The sequence below is a fragment of the Rosa rugosa genome, chromosome 2 (assembly GCF_958449725.1).
Source record: "Rosa rugosa chromosome 2, drRosRugo1.1, whole genome shotgun sequence".
Lineage (NCBI taxonomy): Eukaryota > Viridiplantae > Streptophyta > Magnoliopsida > Rosales > Rosaceae > Rosa > Rosa rugosa.
Genome location: NC_084821.1, coordinates 50,535,648 through 50,559,798, shown reverse-complemented (window position 1 = coordinate 50,559,798; position 24,151 = coordinate 50,535,648). Strand labels below are relative to the sequence as shown.

Below are 24,151 nucleotides of genomic sequence, written 5' to 3'. Positions count from 1 at the left end.
ATTCCGAAGAGACACCGAGAATGCCTTCGAAAGAAAATACCAAAACGCCAATACACCAAATACACATGGCATGTGTACAGACACCTGCTATGCTCTTTGAGTCTCTAACTCCTGTGATTGCTGAACCTCAAGGCATTTCACTTGATTGACTATGTGATCCTTTGTGTTTCAAAAGAAAATTTGGGATCCAATAGTACTGTTGTGCCATGTTGAAACGGCATTGGACTAGACTTCCATATTTGAATTTGAACTATTCGAAGATTTTCTTTCTTACAAATTCTGAGCTGCTGACCATAGAGAGAGAGTGGATAGTCACTGATGTACTTGTGCCCAAACACTCGGCTTCAACATATTGGGCCTAGTGGAGAACTTCTCATTCCTTTTGGGCATATGACTACTAAAAAATACCTCTTATCATTCCGGCCCACTTTTTTTTTTCTCTTTAGCAAAATCGTCGCTTATATTAACTTATTAAGAGTGAAAAATACTGGGGTCCTTGAGCCATAAGAACTAGTATAGGCCTATAGGGAAAACATTCATCACTAGTCCAACAAGAAAAACAGGCTTCCTCTCAGGTCCATTTATTTCAAAAACTGACTAAATTATCATTTTGTTATATACTCATAATATATATTAATTAAGACTACCACTGTATCAGTTTTACCACTACATTCTGACACACTCTCTCTCTGCTCCCCACTCCGATGACCATCTACGCCCTTGTCCTCCACACCCAGGACCATGTTACCGGGTCGGTTCTCCTAGCTAGAGGCCCAAGAGGCCTGACTTAATGCACCATCGTTAACCATCGCGCCTTCAACATAGATGGCAATTCTGACTGCCACCGCTCGACCATCAGCCACCACAATAATCTCATTGACGTGGGCAAAATCTCAGAGAATAGACGAGGTTGGGAGGTCCAAGAGATGCCTCCATCCTCAGTTATATCTCCATGACTAGCGTCCACCATAGCCACCACAGCAAGCATTGCACTGCACCTGGTTGCAATGTCGCCGCGCGCCCTGCCACGACTCTATCTTCTTTAGCCAGACTGCAACATCACTGTCGCCATATTCTGGGACATTGTCGTCACGTCGAAACCAGGTTGCAACATGCTTCCCCTCAAAACCAAGTTCGGGGATCTGGAAAGTCAGGCTGCCATTGAACAGCCGTGACTTGAGTAGAAAGTTGCCCGCCCAAGAGGACGGTCCTTCCATTGACTGTTCATCACTAACAAAGGCAGATGGGAGGAAGAGGATTAGACCTAAAAGCTTTGGGCTTGGAAGCCGGCCGGAACCGCCATGTACAAGGTCGATACAAGGCGCCGACGCTAGTGTTACCGCGAGAACAAGCACTGCTAGAGAGAATAGAGCTTTCAAAATAACTATCACAAAGATTTATTTATTTATTTATTTATTAAGCTTAAGAAAAAGTGAAGAAAAAGTATACGTACATTCCTAATATTTGTATGATATATTTTGCATGATTATTTTCCTAAACGATATATGGAAGCTATTTATCTCTTACGTACAAATATCACATAATACCTTTGACAACGCCCTAATTAACTACTTCTATAGTTCCTAAGCTGCGCAGTGTAACTGCTTGTGTCTTACGAAGGTATGTCTGAACCCTACCGAATACTTTCTATTTTCGTTGTCAACTATAATATCCTGTGATTTTGAAATTACTTGTCTAGCTAGTTTCAAGTGTAATGAATTATTTTAAGTTAATTAATTAGCTATATTTTTGAAATTGATTTTTCAAAAACACCAATGCTTCAGCCTTCATGTTTCTACACACAAATAACAGTTGCCTTGAAACTCACTTAAGAGAATGACATTCCAACATAATCAAACAAATGCTGAGCAATCCTGCTAAGATGAAGTTCATCTCAGGTGTGCTGAACCAGAGAACTCCAGAACCTTTCCTATCATGCTTCCAATGGTACACTCTGGGAATCTGAAAACCGAAAAACTTTTAACCGGCATACCCACATGTACTCAACCTTTATTCATAACAAACTACTAGGTAAATTGAAATTACAAATCTAACCAGACTTTACATATAAGTTACAAAATAGAAAAAAGAAAATAAAAATCGAAGTCCATGAAGTTGAGGTTTGCCATACATCGTGAAGTTTGACCAAAAATCACCAAGAAAATTCTGGTTTGGTGATTGGATCGCACCCAAACTAGGTTCCGATCTAATTCTTTCCATGACTGAGGAGCGAGGTCGACTACCGGAAGTGCTGTCATGGCAGAAGCCGTGTGCGTCGGGATAGCGGCGGCTCCGGTGAGCTCATAAGGGCTCCGGTACTCTCTTGTCCGAATTGCAGAGTGAGGGCTGTGGGAATTGGGCTGGACGCTTGGGTTTTAGCCCACTTTCTCTCCTCTCTCTGATTTGGGCTAGAGTTGCCTCAACATGACCCTAAAGCAAGGTTGTTCACTGCTGTAACGGGTGGAGGGGTACACTAAGATGGTCTCTAGGCCCCAAGCTAATCATTGCAGATGCGGAGAGTTAGGGTTGTTTTAGAATAAATTTAGTTGTTAGTTTCTTTGCATTTTCCTTTTGGATTTTAGTCGTTGCATTTTTCTTTTTGGATTTTAGTTTTTAGCAGCTTCCTTTTGGATGCTAGTCTGACTCTTTGTGCAGTCAGTTGAGCAGTGAATGTGATGGGTGATCTTCGCATTCCCTAACTTGACCTTGTATAGTCGTATGATCTTTCGATCACAGGAATATATCTTCATTTCCCCTAAAAAAAAAAAAAAGGTGAGGTATGGTACAGACAAATAGGATTATTTAGTAAGATCATTTAAGTAACACAACAGGATTCGAGGGTATCTTCTGTTTGATCATCAGATGGGCTAGTGGCTTCGTCTTTCTGAGTTGGCGACTGAGAAAGTTGATGCTGGAGTCGTTTTGGCTCAGTTGTATGCAGGCTTCAGGGTCTGTGCTATGAATTACTTGGCAGGATGGGTAGAGTTGGCGCTGCAGCGGCGACAGAAAGGAAAAATTTGCTGGAATGGCTGCTAGGGTACCACCCCCTTTGGGCTTGGGCTTTGATATGTTTTCTAGGTCTGGGTTTGGGCCTTTTTGGGTGGATCAGGGCAATGGGCCCAGGGCTTATTAAGGCTTGGATCAGGATTTGGAACCCTGGTGGATATTTTATAAAAATTTGGGACCCATGATGAATTCCGTTTCAGTACCTAACTTTTTATTTTGATTTGGATCAATACCCGCGAGGAACTGCAGAGATTATTGGTCTGAGGTTGTCTACGGAAAAAATTTATTGTCAGTTTATTTTTAGTTTAACCCCGTTGAGCTGCACTCAATAGGTGGAGTGATATTGCGTTATTTTATGGCCCCACTGAGGCGGGTCACTGTATAATATAATTTTTTTCATATTGAATAAAAATAGCTGACCTCCTTCTATTAAAAAAAAATGGATTAAATACTTGTTACTCCTCAAACTTTTGCCTGAAAAACAGTTTAGTCCCTCGCCTTTCAAATTAAACTGGATAGTCCTTATTCTCTCTAATTCTCATATAACAAGTCCAAAATGATCCGAAATGACTATTATGCCCCTCATTTTCTATTTTTATTATTATTTTAATTTTTTTCTCTATTTTTTTAATTTTTTTCCCCTTTTTTTATACTCTCTCTCTCTCCCTCCCTCTCTCCCTCTCTCCTGGCCGCACGGTCTCTCTCTCTCCCTCGACCTCTCTTCTTCTTCTTAAACTCCACTCCCCCTTTTCCACATGCATCAATCACCGCATTGTAAGTAACCAAATTCGGCTTCAAGCCCGAATCTTTCATGGACTCGAGCACTCGAATAGCCTCATCGCAATACCTGCTGCGCCCATAAGCACTAATCAAAGCCGAATACGTATAAACAATCTTGCCATAACCCTCATTGACAGCAGTCTGAAACACATTCTTGGCAAGCTCAACCTTCCCCAACCTACCAAGAGTACTAATCATAGAGCTAGCTAATTTCCCCTGCTCAGTTCTCCTTCTCTCCCTCCTCACCGCAAACTCGAAACACCTTATAGCCTTCCAACACTCACCTCTATTCCCAAGCTCTCTAAGCAAAAAAGTGTAATCATCCGACCCACAAAGCCTAGACTCGAAACTAAGCAAAACATCATCAAGGGCCAAATCGTCCTTACCGAACTGGATTGCGCTCTGCAGGGCCTCCTCCGCCAGCGAGGAGTGGCAGGACCCCACCGTGGTTTTGGGCCGGCCGAAGTGCATTTTGGACACGAACCAGGTCGAGCGGCTGCCCGAGAAGGCGGCGATGAGGTCGGACTTGGGCGGAGGGCAGAGAGAGGAAAAGGAGGTCGGACTGGGAGCGGCGGCGGGTTTGGGGGCCGTGCGCGGCGGTTGGGGAGGTAAAGGTAGTGTTTTTTGGCCGGGGACAGCGCCGGCGGAAACATAGCGCACCACGTGGCGATCAGAGCGAGCGGGCACGAGTTTCGGGATCTGAAGGTGGTCGGGATCTTGGCGATTCAGCCGTTTTTCGGAGGAGAGGAGTGGACGGAATCGGAGACGAGACTGAAGAGTGTGCCGCTGGTGAACGTAGAGCGGACGGACTGGGTGTGGAGGGCGTTTTTTGCCAGAGGGGTCGGCGCGGTGAGGGTGAGGCCGGCCTGGCCCACTGTGGTGAGATGGTGGCCGGAAGTGGTGGTCTCCGGTGATGGCAGAGGAAGAGAAGAAGAAGAGAGGTCGAGGGAGAGAGAGAGACCGTGCGGCCAGGAGAGAGGGAGAGAGGGAGGGAGGGAGAGAGAGAGAGAGAGAGATAGAGAGAGAGTATAAAAAAAGGGGAGAAAAATTAAAAAAATAGAGAAAAAAATTAAAATAATAATAAAAATAGAAAATGAGGGGCATAATAGTTATTTCGGATCATTTTGGACTTGTTATATGAGAATTAGAGAGAATAAGGACTATCCAGTTTAATTTGAAAGGCGAGGGACTAAACTGTTTTTCAGGCAAAAGTTTGAGGAGTAACAAGTATTTGTATACATACATTCCTAATATTTGTATATTTTTGCATGATTATTTTCGGCCATTATTTTCCTGAACGATATAGGGAAGCTAGCTATCACCCACCCTTATAAATATCACATAATACCTTTGACAACGCCCTAATTAACAACTTCTACAGTTCCTGAGCTACGCAGTGTAATTGACTAACTGCTTGTGTCTTACGAAGGTATGTCTGCACAAAGACTATCTTCTTTGTCGATTATAATACCCCGTGATTTTGAAATTACTTGTCTAGCTAGTTTCAAGTGTAATGGATTATTTCAAGTTAATTAATTAGCTAGATTTCTCGGTTTTGATTTCAGCTTTGAAGCAAGTAGAGGGGAATTTTGTGGATAATTGGTTATGATATAGGGAACTTGCTTTGGGAAAAGTTTTATTGAAACTCGGTCGTCTGGATTATTATCAGTTTGGAGGAAGGAAAAAAAAACTCTGGAGATATTTATTAGTTTTATTAAGGGCTAAAGTCTGTTTAGTCCCTGTACTATGCCTCTCTCATCGTTTCAGTCCCTGACATTCCAATTTAATCTGAAAAGTCCCTGAGGTCTCAATTTCCGTCTAATAGGTCATTTCCGCGGGAAATTAGGAATTGGCCTTGGGTGAAATGTCCAATATACCCCTCAGTTTTTTTCTTTTCTTTTTTTTTTTCCTTTTTATTTTTTTTTTCTTTTTTCTTTTTCCTTTTCAATTTCATTTTTCCTTTTTTATTTTTATTTTTTTCCTTTTTCCATTTTAATTTCTTTTTTTTTCTTTTTTCTTTTTTCTTTTTAATTTCTTTTTTTTCTTGTTTCTTTTTTCTTTTTCCTTTTTAATTTCTTTTTTTTCTTTTTCCTTTTATTTTTCTTTTTTTCCTTTTTCCATTTTAATTTCTTTTTTCTTTTTTCTTTTTTCTTTTTAATTTCTTTTTTCCTTTTTTTATTTTTCTTTTTTCCTTTTTAATATCTTTTTTCCTTTTTTTTTTCTTTTTTCTTTTTAATGACCATCGTATTCTGCTGCATCAGTAGCGCCACGTCGGCGAACCAATCCAGATCGACCCGAAACCCCAATTCTTGTTCTCCACGCCAGCGGCCATTTTTCTTTTCCATCACTATTCTTCTTCTTCACTTTTGGTTTTTGTCAACTTGGCCATCAAAAACCACCATTTCAACCAAACCCAAAATCCAAATCACCATTTTGAGCAAGACCCAAAAACCTCAGAGTTTGAAAAAATGGTAGTTTTCAGTGAAAAGTTAAAAAATGGTAATTTTCAATGAAAAGTTTCCAAATTGAGGCTTGATGTGGAGAGAGAAAGTGGGATTTGAGTGGGAGAGATTGGTGGGTTGTGAAGTTTGATCGGAATGGGATTGGTGGGTTGAGGAAGTAGAAAGTAGGCAAAACGAAAAAGAAAAAAGAACTTAAAAAGGAAAAAAAATTTAAAAGGAACGAGAAAAAAAGAAGAAATAGCAAAAAAGAAATGAAAAAGGAAAAAAAGAAATTAAAAAGCAAAAAAGAAATGAAAAAGAAAAAAGAAAAAAGGAAAAAAAGAAATTAAAAAGGAAAAAAAAAGGAAAAAAAGAAATTAAAAAGGAAAAAAATTGAAAAAAAAAGAAATTAAAAAGGAAAAAGAAAAAAAAATTAAAAAGGAAAAAGAAAAAAGAAAAAAAAAGAAATTAAAATGGAAAAAGGAAAAAAATAAAAAAAAAGGAAAAATGAAATTAAAAGGAAAAAGAAAAAAGAAAAAAAAGAAATTAAAAAGGAAAAAGAAAAAAGAAAAAAAGGAAAAAAAATAAATTAAAAAGGAAAAAAAAGAAAAAAGAAATAACTTAGGGGTATATTGGACATTTCACCCAAGGCCAATTCCTAATTTCCCGCGGAAAGGACCTATTAGACAGAAATTGAGACCTCAGGGACTTTTCAGATTAAATTGGAATGTCAGGGACTGAAACGATGAGAGAGGCATAGTACAGGAACTAAATAGACTTTAGCCCTTTTATTAAGTTAGGTTTCGTAGCTATCGATCTATCTATACTTCCGTATTATTATGTTTCCTAATTTGATTTATAGTTATTTAGATTTCTATAAATGCAAGGTTATTACTTTTCTACAGTGATACATAGAAATACATATCCATCTTATAATCCAGTATTTCCAGTAGTGCTCATACTAGCTAGTTCTATTTTGTTTCAGAAAATTTGAATATGGCTTCATCCTCAACCTCAAGATGGACTTGTTGTATCCCTTTTCAAGCAAAGAAGGCTGACAAGAAAGATGATGAGCATAACAAGAGTGCTAGAGAGAACACTACAACAACACACACAAATGAGGAGCTGCCCCCAGTTTATTCTGAAGGGAACTTGGAATTGTTGGAAAAAGAACTTCATGAGAAGGCCTTACAGAAGAAGCACAATGAGCGGCGTACTCGTTACAAAAACAACTTCGAGAAGAAGTAGACTAGTAGTAATAGTGCCTACGATACTTATTACAAAAGCATGCAAGAAGCATTTTTTGTTTTTTTTTTTAGGGTTAAATACTTGTTACTCCTCAAACTTTTCCCTGAAAAACAGTTTAGTCCCTCACCTTTGAAATTAAACTGGATAGTCCTTATTCTCTCTAATTCTCGCACAACAAGTCCAAAATGATCCGAAATGACTATTATACCCCTCATTTTCTATTATTATTATTATTTTTATTTTTTTCTCTATTTTTTAAATTTTTCTCCCCTTTTTTTATACTCTCTCCCTCTCTCCTGGCCGCACGGTCTATAGGAATTTCCAGTTCTTACAGTCCCAATATCCAATCATAACTCAAGTAAGCATACCTGCATATGAAGATCGAGAAGATGAAGATTTGTAACAACAGCTCTAACAATACTTTCCCTAGCTGAAGCAAACTCTTGCCTATCCCAAAGTGTGAGAATTGCAATAATGGATTGCGAAGCCCACTCAGGCTTCCCACCAGGAACATCAGCCAAGTACATCATGTCAATCCCCACCTCAAAAATCAAAGCTGATCCAAAGACCAGGCCAAAAAGAGCACCAAATGCGTCACCACATTTGAAACTCCGACGAACCTCTCGGCATTACTATCCACAATAGTCGCATTAGAACCACCAGAAGACTTGGATAGCTTCCTTATGACCTCGATGGAGCCGGAGGCCACAGCCTTAACGGCATACACAATCGGAAGCACCGTGACCCTGAAACTCTCCACCGGCAAAACCAACGACCTCGCCATTAGAGCACTCCGCTTCTTCCAGACGAAGTCCACCATTGAAGAGACCCAATTGGATCGAATCGCAAGCGAATTCTCACTATCTATCAACTTATCTCCGGCGAGTCTGCTCATCCTTTTGGTATCGAACTCCTGAAACAACCGCCCCACCGACTCGAACCCGACCTTCGAAACGGCGTCGGAGCCGTCGAGCATGTTCTGGCCGATCCGGCCCCACCAGCCGAAGACCTTATCCAGCAGATTGACATTTTTCTCACACAGAGTCACGAGATTGTCACGTGCGAGAATGCACCCCATCGTCTCGGTGATCGCGAACCGAAGGTTATCAGACGGCGAGTCGAAGCAGTTGTTGATCTCCTTCTTGGTGTCGGAGATGAGCTTGGGGAGGCGGTAGGAGAGGATGGCGGCGAGGATCGAGACGGCGGCGGCGCTGACGTCAGGGTCGGGGAAGTCGAGATCGGTGAGGATGCCGGTGCAGACGGTGTCCCAGAGGTCGACGGTGAGGCGCGTGGAGCGGATGAGGTCGAAGGCGAGCTTCTTGCAGACGGCGGAGGTGGGGGAGGCGACTATCTCTTCGATGGCGGACTTGGCGATGACGGAGATGTCGCGGCCGGCGGCGGATTGCTGAAGGGAGAGAGAGAAGGACGCGCAGCCAGGAGAGAGGGAGAGAGAGAAAAAGTATAAAAAAAGGGGAGAAAAATTTAAAAAATAGAGAAAAAAAATAAAAATAGAAAATGAGGGGTATAATAGTCATTTCGGATCATTTTGGACTTGTTGTGCGAGAATTAGAGAGAATAAGGACTATCCAGTTTAATTTCAAAGGTGAGGGACTAAACTGTTTTTCAGGGAAAAGTTTGAGGAGTGACAAGTATTTAACTCTTTTTTTTATCTCCTTTCGTTTCTAGCCATCTAGGTCCGTATTGTTATACTTATATACACTATTAGGTTTAAAGTTTAAACTACTAGTATCTGGGTTTGGTCATAAGGTCAATCTTGAACCCTAGTATGCTTTCTTTTGAATGTTTGCAGGCGTACAATGTGTGGCGGCTTTCTCATAAAAAACAAAAAAAAAAGTGGGCGGCTTGACCATTGACAATTTATTGCTTACATTGATATGTTGTGTTGATGTTCATTATTAGTTTCTTGAAGTAGCGAGTGTTGAAACATTAGCATGAGCCGAAAATAGTGTCTATCAACCTAAATTACATTATATATCTAGAAAAAAACTTACATAAAACCAAACTATTTTTTTCTTTATCGTAAGATCGAACCAAAGTTGATGCCCCTATACCCGCCATACTCGCTCGGTGGTGCTTGCAATTTTGAAGCATCATGCATACTTGCTGAAGCACATTTGTCGTGCAAATTTGTCTTCTGATTTTAGATTAATTACCGACCTTTTTTTGTCCAATATCATTTAATTTAGTGACCTTAGTCCCTTTTTTTGTCCAATATCATTTAATTTAGTGACTTTAGTCTTTCCCTCTTTTATATGTGAGAGGTTCTTGAGTTCGACTTATGGACTAGTTGTTATGTAATCTGGAAAAAAAAAAAATTACTCTCTTCGATTAACTCAACTTTAAATTTGAGCAGCAAATCCAGAAATTCTCACATTGTTCTAGAAACTACCTACCTCTCTTTGCTCAATATCATTTAATTTAGTGTCATTAGTCTCTTCTTTGTATGTGAGAGGTTCTGAGTTTGACTCACGGATTAGTTGTTATGTAATTTTTTTTTAAAAAAAATTACATCTTTTCGATTAACTCAATTTTAAACTTGAGCAGCAAATTAAGAAATCCTCACATTTACGAACATTCCCTTGGTAAACTGAAAGATAAGGACAATCGGTTTTGTTGGGCCCGCCGAATATGTTGCAGAGGCATGTTGTTACATGCTTCTCCCAGAAGTAATGGCGTTCATGGTTCATGACCTTGACACAGAAAAACTAAAAAAATAAATAGAACTTTCAGTAGGGATAATAAAGTAATATCATGGAAATATTCGGGTCCGTAAAGCAAATTTTAGAAACAGAAAATATCAAAATCCACATTTGGGTAATCATCGTACACTCCAAAAAGGTTGAAGGTAGCCTAGTACTGAAGCGCAATCTCAGATGGCAGCAGTGGCACTGAACGGAGTGAAACTCGGAACGACGTCGCAGGCTTACTTGGAAAGCCAACCAGTCAACGACACCAAGGTTCTGATATCCGACCTGTGCCGCCAGTTCTACAACCTGGGATGGGTGTCGGGGACCGGTGGAAGCATCACAATCAAAGTCCACGATGAGTCTGTTCCTAAGCCTCAGCAACTCGTCATCATGTCTCCCTCTGGTAATTTCTGTTTCTCGGTATTCATGGTTTGTTCTCAATTTGTTTGTATGTGAGTTCAAGTTTGTGTCTTGTGTCTTGTTTTGGTTGTTTGGTTTCTGGGTGTGTGTAGTTTTGCTAAAGGTTAAGGCTTTGGGGATTTATGGTGTTGTTTAGCTTTGTGTTATTATAATTGAGTTATTGAAGTATTGGGTTTTAGATCTTTTTTTGTGTTTATTAAGTATCTGGGTTTGGTTATTTGAGCTCAATCTTGAGTCTTGCTTTGTTTTGGATTGTTTTTAGGTGTTAGGCATATGTGGGCTGTTTGATTATTGAGAGTTTATTGCTACCATGATTGGTTATGTGCATCTTTATTAGTTTGATGTTGTTATTTTACATCTTTCAAGCTTGAATGTGAATGCCTTTTCTTTTATGGTGAGTTTCTATGAACTGTGGGTATTGTTTTCAATGTGTGTCCTCTATTGTTTCGGGGGCACTTAAGAGTTCTCCACTCATTTTTTGTGTTTATGATGTGGGTAGGCGTTCAGAAGGAGAGAATGTTACCAGAGGACATGTATGTGTTATCTCCCACTGGGTCTGTCTTGAGTTCTCCGTCTCCGAAGCCCTATCCGAACAAGCCTCCCAAGTGTTCCGACTGTGGTCCACTCTTTATGAAGGTATCAGTGCTTTATACTTCATATAAATCGTGCAAAATTAGCTCCTACTATTTTTGATTTGATAAACCAGTCGGAATGTTCTATAGTTCTGAAATGATGTATCTGGTCAAGTTGTGTAAATTTACTATTGACGCTGCACCTGAGATGATTTGACTACATTTGCTCTGACAAGTATGGGTAATAACCTTGCTACAAGTATGGGAGTGATACTTTTAAGTCATTTCTTTTTAGTGGATATAGTATGCTCTTCACATGTTTAGACGCTCTGTCCTTGGTTGCCATGAACAAATTATGTAATAAGATAAAAAATTATGGCTTAGCTAAGCAAATGGTTGTGGTAGACTAAGCTAGGTGGAGCTTGTAACTCCTAACTCCCCAAATATATTGTAAGGGAAAAAAAAAAACTCGACATTATCGATTCCTATATTCCATTAGCGACCAAAATATTCACTCTTGAAGATTTTGATTGCTTATGACTATTGGATCCATATCAGAATGTAGGCAAGAGGCGATTGATTTCGCGGCGAAAAAGGTCATGGAATCTCAATTGCAAGGTACAATGCAGCCCAACTAGAAACTTAGATGATTTTGGATTTTATGATCCTGAAAACCCATTCGAGACGTTTCAATTGTTAGAAGTATGATAGTTAGTCATTGGTTGAAATTTGAAAGCTTTTTATCCAAAAACAGAAGTAAAAAAACGAGCAAGTCATGGTTTCACAACTTACATTGACAACCAAGGACATGATAGCTTTATATTACTCTAAGCAATATTCTCTATGCGTACATTATCAAATTTCACTATCACTGCATATAACAATGCTGTTAGTGGGTTAGTGTGTTTCCTATGTACCATGTTGGATCCTGATGCCGTTTCTTTTGTTTGTTATGTTGGTTAAATGTGCAAAGTAATGTTGAATTACAACTATTTTCCATACTTCTTTAGGCATCTCAATAGCTTCATACAGAGGTTTGATTAAAACATGGTTTTAACTGTGTAATGTGATCCCCTGATCCCATGTTTATGTGCTTTCCTACCAATGAGGGTTAGTAAGATTGGGTCAAGCCCATGGTTTGCTAGCATGTGGCCTGGGGTTCCAACCCCTCACACTACCCACCTAGCTACTTGCTGGAGTTTTCTGTCTCTTAAAGATTGTAGCCCATGGTCTTTGGTATGTACCTAGTTACAAAAAAAAAAAAAAGAAGAAGAATAGTTTATGTGTTTTGCCATTCCATTATAACATGTCCTGTATGTGGATGTTGGGGTGCATGGAGTACTTACCAATGGTCTAACTCTTTTCGGAAAGGCTGGCCCTCTCTTCAAAAAGCTGCAATTAACATTTACTTCCTTGTTTTCCAGGCATATGAGATGTGCAATGCGGGAGCTGTTATTCATAGTCATGGCATAGAATCTTGTCTTGTAACCATGATCAACCCATTATCCAAAGAATTTCGAGTAAGTTCTATTACTGGCATCTAGTATTCAGGACTTTTAACATGCTCACACATGCACTCAGTGACCTGTCTGCTGGTATATTTCTTTTCGCTTGTTATGTTTGCCTTACCTTTGTGTAAATAGGTGGATATACCTCCAATAGTCCAATGTATTGACATTCCCTCTTTCAAGATCCTTTGGAAAGTTAATGAGATTTAATTTGTCTAGTAGACACTCCCTCTTTCAACTGTTTGTCCCACAAAAGCTTTCTAAAACATAAAAAGAGGCGCGCACACACACACACACAAATTTCCGCATATTGGTTCTGATGCCACATTTAGTCAGAATCTTACCTGTAAATCAATTTAGACATTTCCCCTCAGCATATTACTATTTTGATAATATCACTGTTTTGATTCCGGATTCAGATATCTCTAAGATCAGATGCTTTGGAAACAGTATGGTTCCGCTTCTGCAAATAATAGCAGTACAAATGTCAAAATGTATTATAATGTTAGATTGCCAAGTGATAAATCAATTATTATTTTCTGATGGGGGCCAGTGGGATTGTTGCTCTTTCTCTGTGTCTCCTGCCTACTGTTTGTGGTTGTCTCTTTGATAACTTTCTCTTTCTTGTGGTGTAAAAATATGCAGATTACTCATATGGAGATGATAAAAGGAATCAAAGGGCATGGTTATTATGATGAACTTGTGGTCCCGATAATAGAGAATACCGCCTATGAGTATGAGCTCACCGAGTCCCTTGCCAAAGCTGTATGTCAATACTATATAAACTTAACTTGTAGTGATTCTATGAACTTTTTTTGCTTTTTTTATTTTCATAAAATTCTAGAACTCATAATGTTGATCTTGGATTGCTTAAAATGCTGTTAAAGAAAACAATATAATATTTTGATGGATTAGATCTCATTAACAATATGATCACACAGTTCTTTCTCGTTTGTGAGAATTTGTATGTTTTACAGATATGTAATAATTTCCATCTGTCACTTCACTTTACGAGTCTCTGATGTAAAAAAAATTTCTTGCCCCTGTTGTCCATGTAACTGCTTGGGTATAAATTAAGGGGCAATTTCCCAATAATTAGGAGTAGTGGACATTTCCCCTCTATGGAAAACCCAGGACAGCTCTTCCAGACCATATGAATGCCTTGTCTAGAACTAGGTTAAGATCTCCAGGTTTAATATTCCTTTTTTTTTCTTCATCTTATATAGATTGAAGCATACCCCAAAGCAACAGCTGTGCTTGTTCGTAACCATGGCATCTATGTATGGGGAGACTCTTGGATCAGTGCTAAGACTCAGGTGCGCTTCATGAGGGGTGATTGTTAATTTTTGTTTTTGATGATTATACTTATTCCTGCATACTGGTTACTTAAAGTGGCAAGCTCAGGTTGATTGCCCCTACAAGTGGTATTTCTATTAAGTAGCAACCTAATCCTAGGTGATAAAACAAAGATCACAATGCACAATGTTTTCATTTAGGCATGGATAATTTTCTAAAAGATAAAAAAAGAAAACAAGGGAAATAGGAAAAAAAGAAAAAGAAAAGTTGTGACCAATTGAATGCTAAGCTTTCTACCTGGATATATTGATAAGTATTGATCTGGAGTTCTGGAGCCTTTATATGGTCTCAAGGGTTTCAAATTTCATTTTACATGCTTTAAATTCAATTCTGATGACCTCTCTTCTTTTCCAGGCCGAATGTTATCACTATCTCTTTGATGCTGCTATCAAACTGAACCAGTTGGGTTTGGATTGGTCTACTCCACTCCATGGTCCTATACATTTAGGAAGTCGTAAGCACAGAGATATATCTACGAAGGCAGGGACTGTGGATTCAGATAACAAATATGAGCCAGCAAGGGTGAGTTTACATTCTTTGTTTTTCAGGGTGCTGAACTCTTGTCTAACTTTCTTTGCCTTAAGTTTCTGTGCATGTATATCTTTTCGTGGTTGAGAAATTTGAAATTATCAGGACTATATTGCTTCTGTTACAAATATTACGTTTATTTTTCCTCTTCTTTATGTATTTTGTTTTACTGCAGCGATGCATTGTTCTTGACATTGAGGGAACTACTACTCCCATATCATTTGTGACTGATGTTCTCTTTCCATATGCTCGCGATAATGTGGGGAGGCATTTGTCTGCAACATACGACGATGCAGAAACAAAGGATGACATAAAATTGTTGCGGTCCCAGGTGAGAATTTTGTTTAGTACTGCTCATATGTTGAAAGCTCACATGCAATGTCCAGTCCTTTTATTGGTCTTGAAATAATATGCACCTCTGTATTGACATTATTTGCATTTTAGCTGTTTAATGTGGTTAGTAGTTCACCACTGGATGCATGAATATAAACATCATGCTGTGCCATGTCAAAGAAACTCATAGACACGAAAGTATATGTGGAACTTCAGTTCACACACAAGTACTGCACCATTTTTCCTTAAATCTTGTTTTACCAATTTATCGGTTGGCCACTCTTTTTTGTTTTGGCCTAGTAGCTACGGCCATTTAGTTTCTAAAGCGGACTTGTTGGGGGTACATTGGGTACTTTGTAAAGAACAAGGAATTTCAATTATTCTGTACACTCATTCTTAAGGAAGTTGAGAATAGAATTCAAGTTTCAAGATCATAATGGTGGCAGTGACATGGACCGTTTTATCATACATGCTATATAATCATCAAGAACATACTACTTTATGGACTTTTTGGAATCCATATTATAGAAGTTGCTTGAAACTGGTAGTTAAAAGTTCTACATCCTTCTTCTAGGTTCAAGATGACCTGGAAAAAGGCGTTGTTGGTGCTGTTCCCATCCCCTCTGACGAAGCTGGGAAAGAGGAGGTTGTTGGAGCTTTGGTTGCTAATGTTGAATCAATGATAAAGGCTGATCGAAAGATCACTGCATTGAAACAATTGCAAGTAAGCAGTTCTGAATATTTAGAAGGAATTGCTTGCTAATGTTATGTTGGGGGTAGAGCTGACTTTCAGCTGTGCAGGGTCATATATGGCGAACTGGATTTGAAAAGAACGAATTAAAGGGTGTAGTGTTTGAGGATGTACCAGAAGCTCTGATGAAATGGCATGATCAGGGCATAAAGGTAATAATCCTATTTTTAATTTGTTTTCCATATAAATTTCAATCCCCTAGGATGGTATGTCTAGGTTTAGCTGGTAAAGCGATTATTTCCAATTTATTTGGTACAGTGCTATATCTTCACTATTGACATATTTTGTGTGCCAGGTGTACATATACTCCAGCGGTAGCAGGTTGGCTCAAAGGCTTTTATTTGGCTACTCAAACTATGGGGACCTGAGAAAATATTTGTCTGGATTTTTTGACACCACAGTGGGGTACATTTGAAACTCAATTGTCTATTTCTTTAATTTTTATCTGCATAAAGTTTTATCTGTTTCAAGATCTCCCAGTTCATTTGAAGCTAGCTAAAATGTCTTCATCTCTCTCTATCAGGAACAAAAAAGAAACCAGAAGTTATGCTGAAATCGCAGAATCTGTTGGAGTTGATAGGCCATCAGAGGTTTTGTTTGTGACGGACGTTTTTCAAGAAGCTGTAGCTGCAAAAGCGGCAGGTAATGAGATGCCCATGGTTTACCCAACTGCTCATCTGACTCTTGAGTCATTGGCAATCCACACTAGAATCCTCTCCACTTACCTTAACCATGATTAGGACTTCCTACCATCAGCCTCTGTTTTTAGTAGTTTTTAGGGAACTATTAAGTGCTCACTACTTGGCAAGAGTTCTGGGAAATGAGTATATGTGCAAAATGATGGTACCTGACCACCAAAATGTCCCTGCATTTATACGTCTTATAAAGCGCTTTAAAGATGTCACACCAGGCCTTGCAACACTTTTAGGAAGAAAAATGATCACGTACTAAGTAGATTTTTTTTTGACATTGATGTTTATCAACCGTTTTCATGTTTCAGGATTGGAAGTGATTGTTTCTATCAGACCAGGAAATGGGGCTCTTCCAGACTCTCATGGATTTAAGACAATCAATTCTTTCTCAGAGATCTGAATGTGCTTATGCTTATGTAACCATGTGAAACTTCCATATATACCCCGAATAAGTACTTGAATAAGATATACAGCTTTTCCGGTTTTGGAGCATATGATTTGGTTATGTGTTATCAGTTTGTTCCTTGGTTTTACCTTCCCACTATCATTTAAATTTGTACTTATATTCCTTGCACACTGGTTTCTTTTCTAGCTGGTCTAAGAAAGGATAAATGGTCCATGTTGCCAAGTGTTATCAGATTCTAATTGGCATCAAACATTACTTAGTTGACCAGTCTATTCAACTAGGTGGCAGACAAAATCACAGGTATTGAATTAGGCATATGATCATTTCAGTGAACGTACTAATGACATTGAATTTTAGGATCGAATCTCACTTTCATTATTGCAAGGATTTTATATGATTATGGCTTTTCTTTTCTTTACCTTTTTTTATAGTTAAAATGAGAATTAAGCGAGATTAGTTTCTATTAATCAATTGACACCTCTAATTAGTAATTACTGACCAACACCGTCTTTTTTTTTTTCTTGTCCACAAATTTCCATAAATCTCCTCAAATTTAAGCAGGATGTTCTTGATGAACGTTCAGATTCACAAATTTCCCAGACTGGTTGAACAGTTGAGCGGAAGTAAGAAATCTTTGACAAGTTACAATTGGCACTAAAAGATAATCAAGTTGCATAAAAATGCAAAAATATCTTGGTGGTTTGTCCAGTTCAACTCACCTACTGTTGGACACAGTCCAGAATCCAGATGCAAACAATGACAGATTGAAATGAGAGTTAAAAAAGGAAAAGAAAAAGTCTTCACATTTTATCTGCTTTTGTTAATTCAACTGTACATTTTTTTTTCTCCTTTCGTTCTCTCTGTCATAACAAAGTCCCACTTTCTGTTTCTTCTTTCCCCTTTCCCTGTGTACACCACACATTGAGAAAGATGCTATTCTCTCCAAGTCAAAAGAGTCTACATCACAATAAAACTCGATGGGGAAACCTTACAAAACTGGAGGAAGAATGTTTGAGTGTTTGAGCCCAGAAGATTTTCCCTCAGTTACATCCTTCTATTTTCATGTAAATTGACAAGAGATTTTAGGTCTTCCATATGTGAAGTACCATCAGGGGGTGAAACAATATATCATACAACTCTAGGACATCTCTATTCAAAAGTTTCTATATAAATATTTTGCTCAAACCATATCCTAAAAGCATCTCCAACAACACTCTCTAAAATGTAAAGTTTTCTTATTCAGTTCACTCATATACCTTAAAATATAATAATGAGCACTAACCATTGGAGTTGCTATAATAAAATTCCCTAAATTTATAGCAATCTCTAAAAATTCCCTAAATTTATAGCAATCTCTAAAAATTTAAGGAAGAATTATGGAGATTTTAGAAATTGTTGTATCATAGGGAATCTGTTGGAGTTGGAGGAGAAAAATTGCTTATTTCTTTGAGTTTTGCTTCCCTATAATACAAAAATTATAGAGAACCTGTTGAAGTTGCTCCTGGAGATTTGAGTTTGGTTGCGAGTCCTAACACAGTTGATGCAACTATAAAATTAATTGTAAGATCCACTTGTTGTCTGATAAGACAATCATTACTTTCCTCACTAATTAAACAACGTGATCATCCTCTATGAAGTAAAATAACCATATAAAGAAGAAACCAAGTGAATTAGCGGGTTATTCAGTGACACTTAGGCATATCCAATAGTAGAAGTTACTTTTTAGTTAAATTTAACTAAAGTTGTGAAATACAGCTATTAATTTAACAATTTTACTCCAATAATAATAGCTATTCGTAAGTGATGTGATATGTTTTATTCAATCATAAACTGACATGTAGACAAAAAGAGGAAATAGATATATAACATTGCTTTGGCTATTCATGATTCACTTGCTAAATATAGCTAGTTGTTTTAACTAAAGTTAAATTTAACTTAGCTATAGCTATTTTGTTGGAGTTGAATTTTGCTTCAAAAATAGTTATATATAGTTAAAAATCGAATTTCTCTTCAAAAAACAAAAAATTCGAATTTAGCTACTCTTGTTGGAGATAACCTTAAATAGGACGTCACAAGAAGCATTAAGTCATGATTTCATCTTTTTATTTGCTGGTTTCCAAATAGGTGTCTGTTATTTTTCGTGAATGTGCATGACAGGGAGTCAAAGATCAAATTACGGAGTTATTGACTTCTTCTTGTCCTGTCCTTCTTCGACGGGACACTACGTGTAATCTCATTCAATTTGAACAAAATTGACAACCTTTATTCAAAAAAAAAAAAAAAAGACAAAATTATATGATGAATTGTTGTTTTTCAATTTGTTTAAGAAAATCCAAGATTTGGAAAATTTGTTTTGTATCCCTTATGATGGATTGATGGTATGAAGAAAAATGAGGAAATGACAGAGACCAAAAAAATTGTGATACGTGGAATGTTTTGTACCAAAATTGATACAAAATGATATGATATGTGATGTATTAGTTACATTCATCACATCTAAAACTATTGTACTAGAATTCTAAAAGTGAGGAAAACATAATCTCTTTCTGAAAAAGTAGTCCAAGAATATTGTCGGTAAGCTGTGACTTGTTGATTATTGATATAATATTATGGAGGTTACATATTCGAATCTCACTGGCATTTAAGAATGGGTGGGGTTCAGATTTAAAAATATAGAAACGCCAAATTTTTTATTTTCCAAGTTTTTTTTTTATGTAAATAATGTGAAGACTACCGTTAGACCTTTGTCTACACTCCAATATAAAAAGTTACCATTTCAATTTTATTATAAGAAACAAGACATCCTTTCAAAAAAAAAAAAAAACATACAACTCGTATAGTATTTAACCACCCACCCACCCACCGGCCACATTCACAGAAGAAAAATAAAATAAAAAATTTCGACTCACGCCTTACTCTTTTTTGAATAAAGACAAATCGCATTTCCACACTACATGTCCTACTAAATCGAAGGCCATCAGATTTTATGGTAAAAATCCTCCTCTTAAGGTGGAGATATATAGTTACCAAGTTCTAGGAGGACAGTACAATATTAGCTCAACAAGTGCAACAACAGCTCACAAAGTAGTGCATCATGATTAGGTAAAAGTTTCATACTTGCTTGCTTATATATAGCACTACTGAATGCTGAATGCGAAATGTGGTCCTAAACTGAGGGGACCCTTGAGAACTAGTTGAATTTCACTCTCAAATATCAAGTAAATATATATACAGGAGAATATTGCATATAAATATGTTCTGAAGCAATTTGGTTTATGAGCAGTAAAAACTTGAAGCAAAAGTTTCCCATTGCTGATTCTCCACCACCCTCATCTTCTGAAAAGTCGTCTCCCACCACACAAACCCAAGTTGAGGAAAATATGGCATTTTTGTTCTAGCATAAAGATGTTAAACTAATGCCAGTTGGTAAAATGAAAATTTCATATTCCAATTTCATAACCCTGCAGATTCTACCTAGAAGAGTGAGGGATATATAGAGCACCTGATCAAAAAAGTATGTGAATTTAAGTGGGAATCCATGAAACTGAAACTGAAACTGGAAAATTGATTTTCTAATTTCCTTTGGGAGCTAGCTATATAGAGAAGAAAAAAGAAAAAAGGGAATAAGAAGAACAACAAAGGCCTGCTCTTTAATTTTCACCATTTTGTGGAAGAAGATATCAAATTGTACAATTAAACAAAAGATCAGTACCTGTGATTGAAAACCATCCATAACCCCATTACCCTTTTCCTTATGATTGATCCCAAACACTCATAGTTTACACTTCTCTCTCTCTCTCTCTTTTTCCTTGGATTGGATCAAGAAGACGACCCTGAAACTCTCGGCGAAGTGACCGGAAACAATGGCAAAAGCCGGGGCTCTGGCTCTCTGGGAGTACTGGTGCTCGTTCTCGGAGACGGGTGCAAGTAAAAACCCTTCTCGGCTATAGCCCGATCCTCCTCCGACGAAGAGTTCCCCAACGGCGACGACGCCGACTTGTCAAAATGGTCGTCGTTCAATGGGGTCACCGGGCTCAGCGTCAGCGACGGAAAGTCGAGCAGACTCGGCGACAAGATCTCGGCCGGGTGACGCGGCGAGAACCCAGAAGAGGCTTGGCTCCGGTGGTGGGCAAAATTGGGCATCAGGGTATTGATCATCAGGCTGTTCTTGAGGTTCTGGCTCCTCCTCTCGTAGAGCTTGAAGCCCTGCTGCTTCTTCGGCGCGGTCTTCACCGGAGGGATGGTGAAGTTCTTGGACGACAGTGGGGACGACGATGACTCCTGTGTGTGCTTGTTAGTTTGCTTCGTTGTGGTCTCCGATGAGCCGGTGAGCATTTGGACTACGTGCTTGAAGTTGGAGGAGTCGGCCTGGACGAAGGTGGTGGCGTAAGGGTTGGAGTCAGATCTGGGAGTCAGCTTTGGAGTTGTCGGAGTTTGAACTCCGGAGTTGTTGTTGTTGTTGCTGCTGCCATTGCTGGTGGGGGAGTTTAGTGGAGAATATGAAGCAGGCGGCTTCTGATGATGATGGTGAGGATGATGATGATCTCGGGTTTGTTCCTGAGGCCTTGATGTGTACTCCATTTAAAAGGGTGGGTCTTTTTCACCAGCAGAAGCAGAGAAAACCAGACCTGCCGGAACAAACAGATCAGAGATAAAAGAGAGAGGAGTGAAAAACAAGGGTTTGAGGAGCAGAGGAAAAAGGGGTTGGTGTTGCTTCTTATTTGCTACTTTGCTCCATGTTTTGTTTGCTTGTGGCTAGTTTCCTTGCTTTTTTCTCATTAGGCTAAAAAGAAGGAAGCAAGCAAAGTTTTGGGGACTCAATTGAGGACTTTCTTTTGAGTTTTTGGGTGGTGGGGTTGAGAGGGGAGAGGAAGGAGAAGAAGAAGAAGAAGGAGGTGATTGGGTGAGAGAGAGAGAGAGATAGAGAGAGCAGAGCAGAGATGCACCAACTGTTTGTTTTTTTGGGATTTATGAAAGGTAGGAGGTGATTGGTGGATTTAGGAATTTAAGGGTTGCATGGGGAAGTGTGCAACCCTAGGTGAGGGTAAGGAGGAGAGTGAGATGAAATAAAGAAAAGAGGGCATTGACTTCAGAGCCCTGAGAGACTGCAGAGAGACTCTTGTGTTGTGTCCTGTGTCATTTTGTGTGTGCGATGCGATTGCGATTGCGATGGGATTGGGGGACGGAGAGATGATGGAAGCATTTGATCAGAAAAACCCATGCTTTTCTTTAACATTTCAATTTCACTTGCCACATTCGGTCACGCTTCCGTATGGCGCGTTTCTTACCACGCTCTTTAAGGCCAAACATTCATTATTAAGTTGTTGAATCTTGAAAGTTTGAAAGTGTGTATTTTGCAATTTTGCAGACAATGGACAAACTGAAAAAAAACTATATATTAATTCATCAAGAAACCCAACATGCCCAATTATATATACGAATCATTCAACCTAAAATATTTTCTTAGATGAAAAATTATTATAGACGACGACAACTAATCTTAAAAGATCAAAAATATCTAATTCAAATTTAAAATTTGATTCAAATGAAATCCATATTTGTATTTGGAGCAGCATGAATCCTATATCTGGATTTGAACCTGGCTTAGATTCTAATTTAGGACCCGGACCACAAAACCTGGTTCCAAACCAATTCTGAATCCCAAATCGGTCGACATTGTAGGCTCAAAAACAAAAACCAACTTACCATCTTGACTATAATGAACACAAAACCAAAACCACCACTCTTCCCTCAACCTTTGATTAGATTAGAATTGATGACATGTGTTTGTAGTCTCCCACGATAACTTTTTGTGAGTCTATGATATTTCAGATCTTCTACATTTTATTTTATTTTATAATGTTTCTCCATGAGCCAATGAGATAAAAAAAAAAAAAAAAAAGAGTAGGTGGTATAGTTTTTGTAGAACACAATTATTGTCATTCAACTATATTTTGGAACTTACAGAAAAAAAAAAAAAAGTAAAGAAAAAGAAAGGGATAGAATTTCTTTTCTTACTTGTTTAAGGAGAATATTGAGGCTTTAAGTCAATTTGTTACTTCAGCATTTTATTTATGATGTCAAAAGCAAGATTTCTACAATTGTCAAAAAGAAATGATTCCATCATACACAAACATCATATAAGATATTTTAAACATGATAAGAATAAGAACCCGATATCAGATCCATTGCAGCTTGCTGCATCCAGCGGCAAACACAAGGAGAGGAGGTCGACGTACTCAACCAATTGTTTCATTGACAATGATACTATTCCTCGTTAGAGTAAGCTATGAGTTGTACATTTAGAAGAATTTTTTAGGGCTCAGTTAGTTTCTCTTGAGTTTGAGCTATGACTCGGAGCATAAATTTGAGTTTACATAGATAAGACTCTTTATGACATACCAGTTAATTATTTATAGTAGATTGTTATGTTACGTTTATGAATAAAAAATGATATTTATCACATACAAATAATATTATATATATGTATATAGATTGCATTTGCAAATGTACTGATGCCATTAACCCCGAGGTACGCAGAGGTGTTATTTTATATAATTCTTTGCCTGTGAATGAGTTCGGTTCCACGATGAGAGCAATGGGTTAGATTCTAGTTTTAAATTCTCCAATCGAATCCTTAGTATGTTGTTCCCCCTACCCACATTAGCTTGTGGTTCTTATTTAGTATACTTTACTATATACACACTAAAGTAACTCCAAAGGAAACAGAATCAAATTCTACTTACATGGATTGGGAAGGGAAGCTTAGTGCAAGGAAAGTGGAGCAAGGGACCAAAAGTCCATTATATACACTCAGTTCGTATCTTCAGCTCAAAAAAATATAGAAACAAATAAAGAAACTATTTCACAATGACAATCATTGTTGTTTGGATTGTGGACTAATTAACTTTTCGATATGCAACTTAAATAAATAATCCGCCATTTTAACATTCAACTTATTAGCTTAACTTGTACGATTTGTTTAGGCACATAGTATAATTGATTAATAAACTGACATAGGTATGGATGATATTTTCTGATTTTGTTAGAGTAGGCCATGGGAAAATCCCATGTGTCCGAAGGGCTAATTATATATCTCCAACAAGTTGCATGGGTAGTCAAACCACCGACTACTCAATTCACTACATGGCTGCAATCCGTAGTGTAAAATCAGTTATGCATTTCGATGTTGTTGCTCTTGCTTTATTCATATTTCCTTGTATTTCATATGCAATATTTGCATCTTTTCCTTTCGTTTTGTTTATTTTCGCATTATTGATGCATTTTTGCACCGAACCATTGTAATCTTTTATTTTCAATAAATGGATGACCTCATTTTACTCAAAATAAATAAATAAATTATATATCTCCAACAGGTCCAAATACATTGATTAATGGGTAA

At 38.1% G+C, this 24,151-nt stretch overlaps 2 protein-coding genes across 4 annotated transcripts; one reads left to right on the top strand and one right to left on the bottom strand.

The window, feature by feature from the left end:
* The first annotated feature begins 10,240 nt into the window (after nucleotides 1–10,240).
* Nucleotides 10,241–16,835, top strand: LOC133728024 (probable bifunctional methylthioribulose-1-phosphate dehydratase/enolase-phosphatase E1 1). Of its 2 annotated transcripts, XM_062155443.1 has the most exons (13): nucleotides 10,241–10,586; nucleotides 11,103–11,239; nucleotides 11,734–11,793; nucleotides 12,600–12,695; nucleotides 13,329–13,448; nucleotides 13,910–13,999; nucleotides 14,394–14,561; nucleotides 14,743–14,898; nucleotides 15,475–15,624; nucleotides 15,702–15,803; nucleotides 15,947–16,056; nucleotides 16,175–16,293; nucleotides 16,652–16,835. In XM_062155443.1, the coding sequence occupies exons 1-13, from the start codon at nucleotides 10,370–10,372 to the stop codon at nucleotides 16,741–16,743; spliced, it is 1,617 nt and encodes a 538-aa protein (XP_062011427.1). In that variant the 5' UTR covers nucleotides 10,241–10,369; the 3' UTR covers nucleotides 16,744–16,835. The 2 variants fall into 2 exon arrangements, with proteins under 2 accessions (XP_062011427.1, XP_062011428.1); XM_062155444.1 differs by lacking the exon at nucleotides 11,734–11,793 and having other exon boundaries at nucleotides 10,243–10,586.
* A 2,881-nt stretch (nucleotides 16,836–19,716) lies between these two features.
* LOC133728021 (VQ motif-containing protein 4-like) lies at nucleotides 19,717–21,823 on the bottom strand. 2 transcript variants are annotated; one of them, XR_009855511.1, is made up of 2 exons: nucleotides 20,462–21,823; nucleotides 19,717–20,251 (listed from the first exon to the last, which is right to left on the bottom strand). XR_009855511.1 is itself a non-coding variant. In XM_062155442.1 (1 exon), the coding sequence occupies exon 1, from the start codon at nucleotides 21,328–21,330 to the stop codon at nucleotides 20,569–20,571; it is 762 nt and encodes a 253-aa protein (XP_062011426.1). In that variant the 5' UTR covers nucleotides 21,331–21,823; the 3' UTR covers nucleotides 20,374–20,568. The 2 variants fall into 2 exon arrangements, 1 of the variants encoding a protein (XP_062011426.1); XM_062155442.1 differs by lacking the exon at nucleotides 19,717–20,251 and having other exon boundaries at nucleotides 20,374–21,823.
* Between the last annotated feature and the right edge of the window lie 2,328 nt (nucleotides 21,824–24,151).

Bases quoted from the DNA above. Each gene is read 5' to 3' on its own strand.
- LOC133728021 (XM_062155442.1), bottom strand. From the start codon at position 21,330: ATGGAGTACACATCAAGGCCTCAGGAACAAACCCGAGATCATCATCAT.
- LOC133728024 (XM_062155443.1), top strand. From the start codon at position 10,370: ATGGCAGCAGTGGCACTGAACGGAGTGAAACTCGGAACGACGTCGCAG. The intron at 12,696-13,328 runs GTAAGTTCTATT...AAAAATATGCAG, and splicing joins CATTATCCAAAGAATTTCGA to ATTACTCATATGGAGATGAT. The intron at 16,057-16,174 runs GTACATTTGAAA...TCTCTCTATCAG, and splicing joins TTTTTTGACACCACAGTGGG to GAACAAAAAAGAAACCAGAA.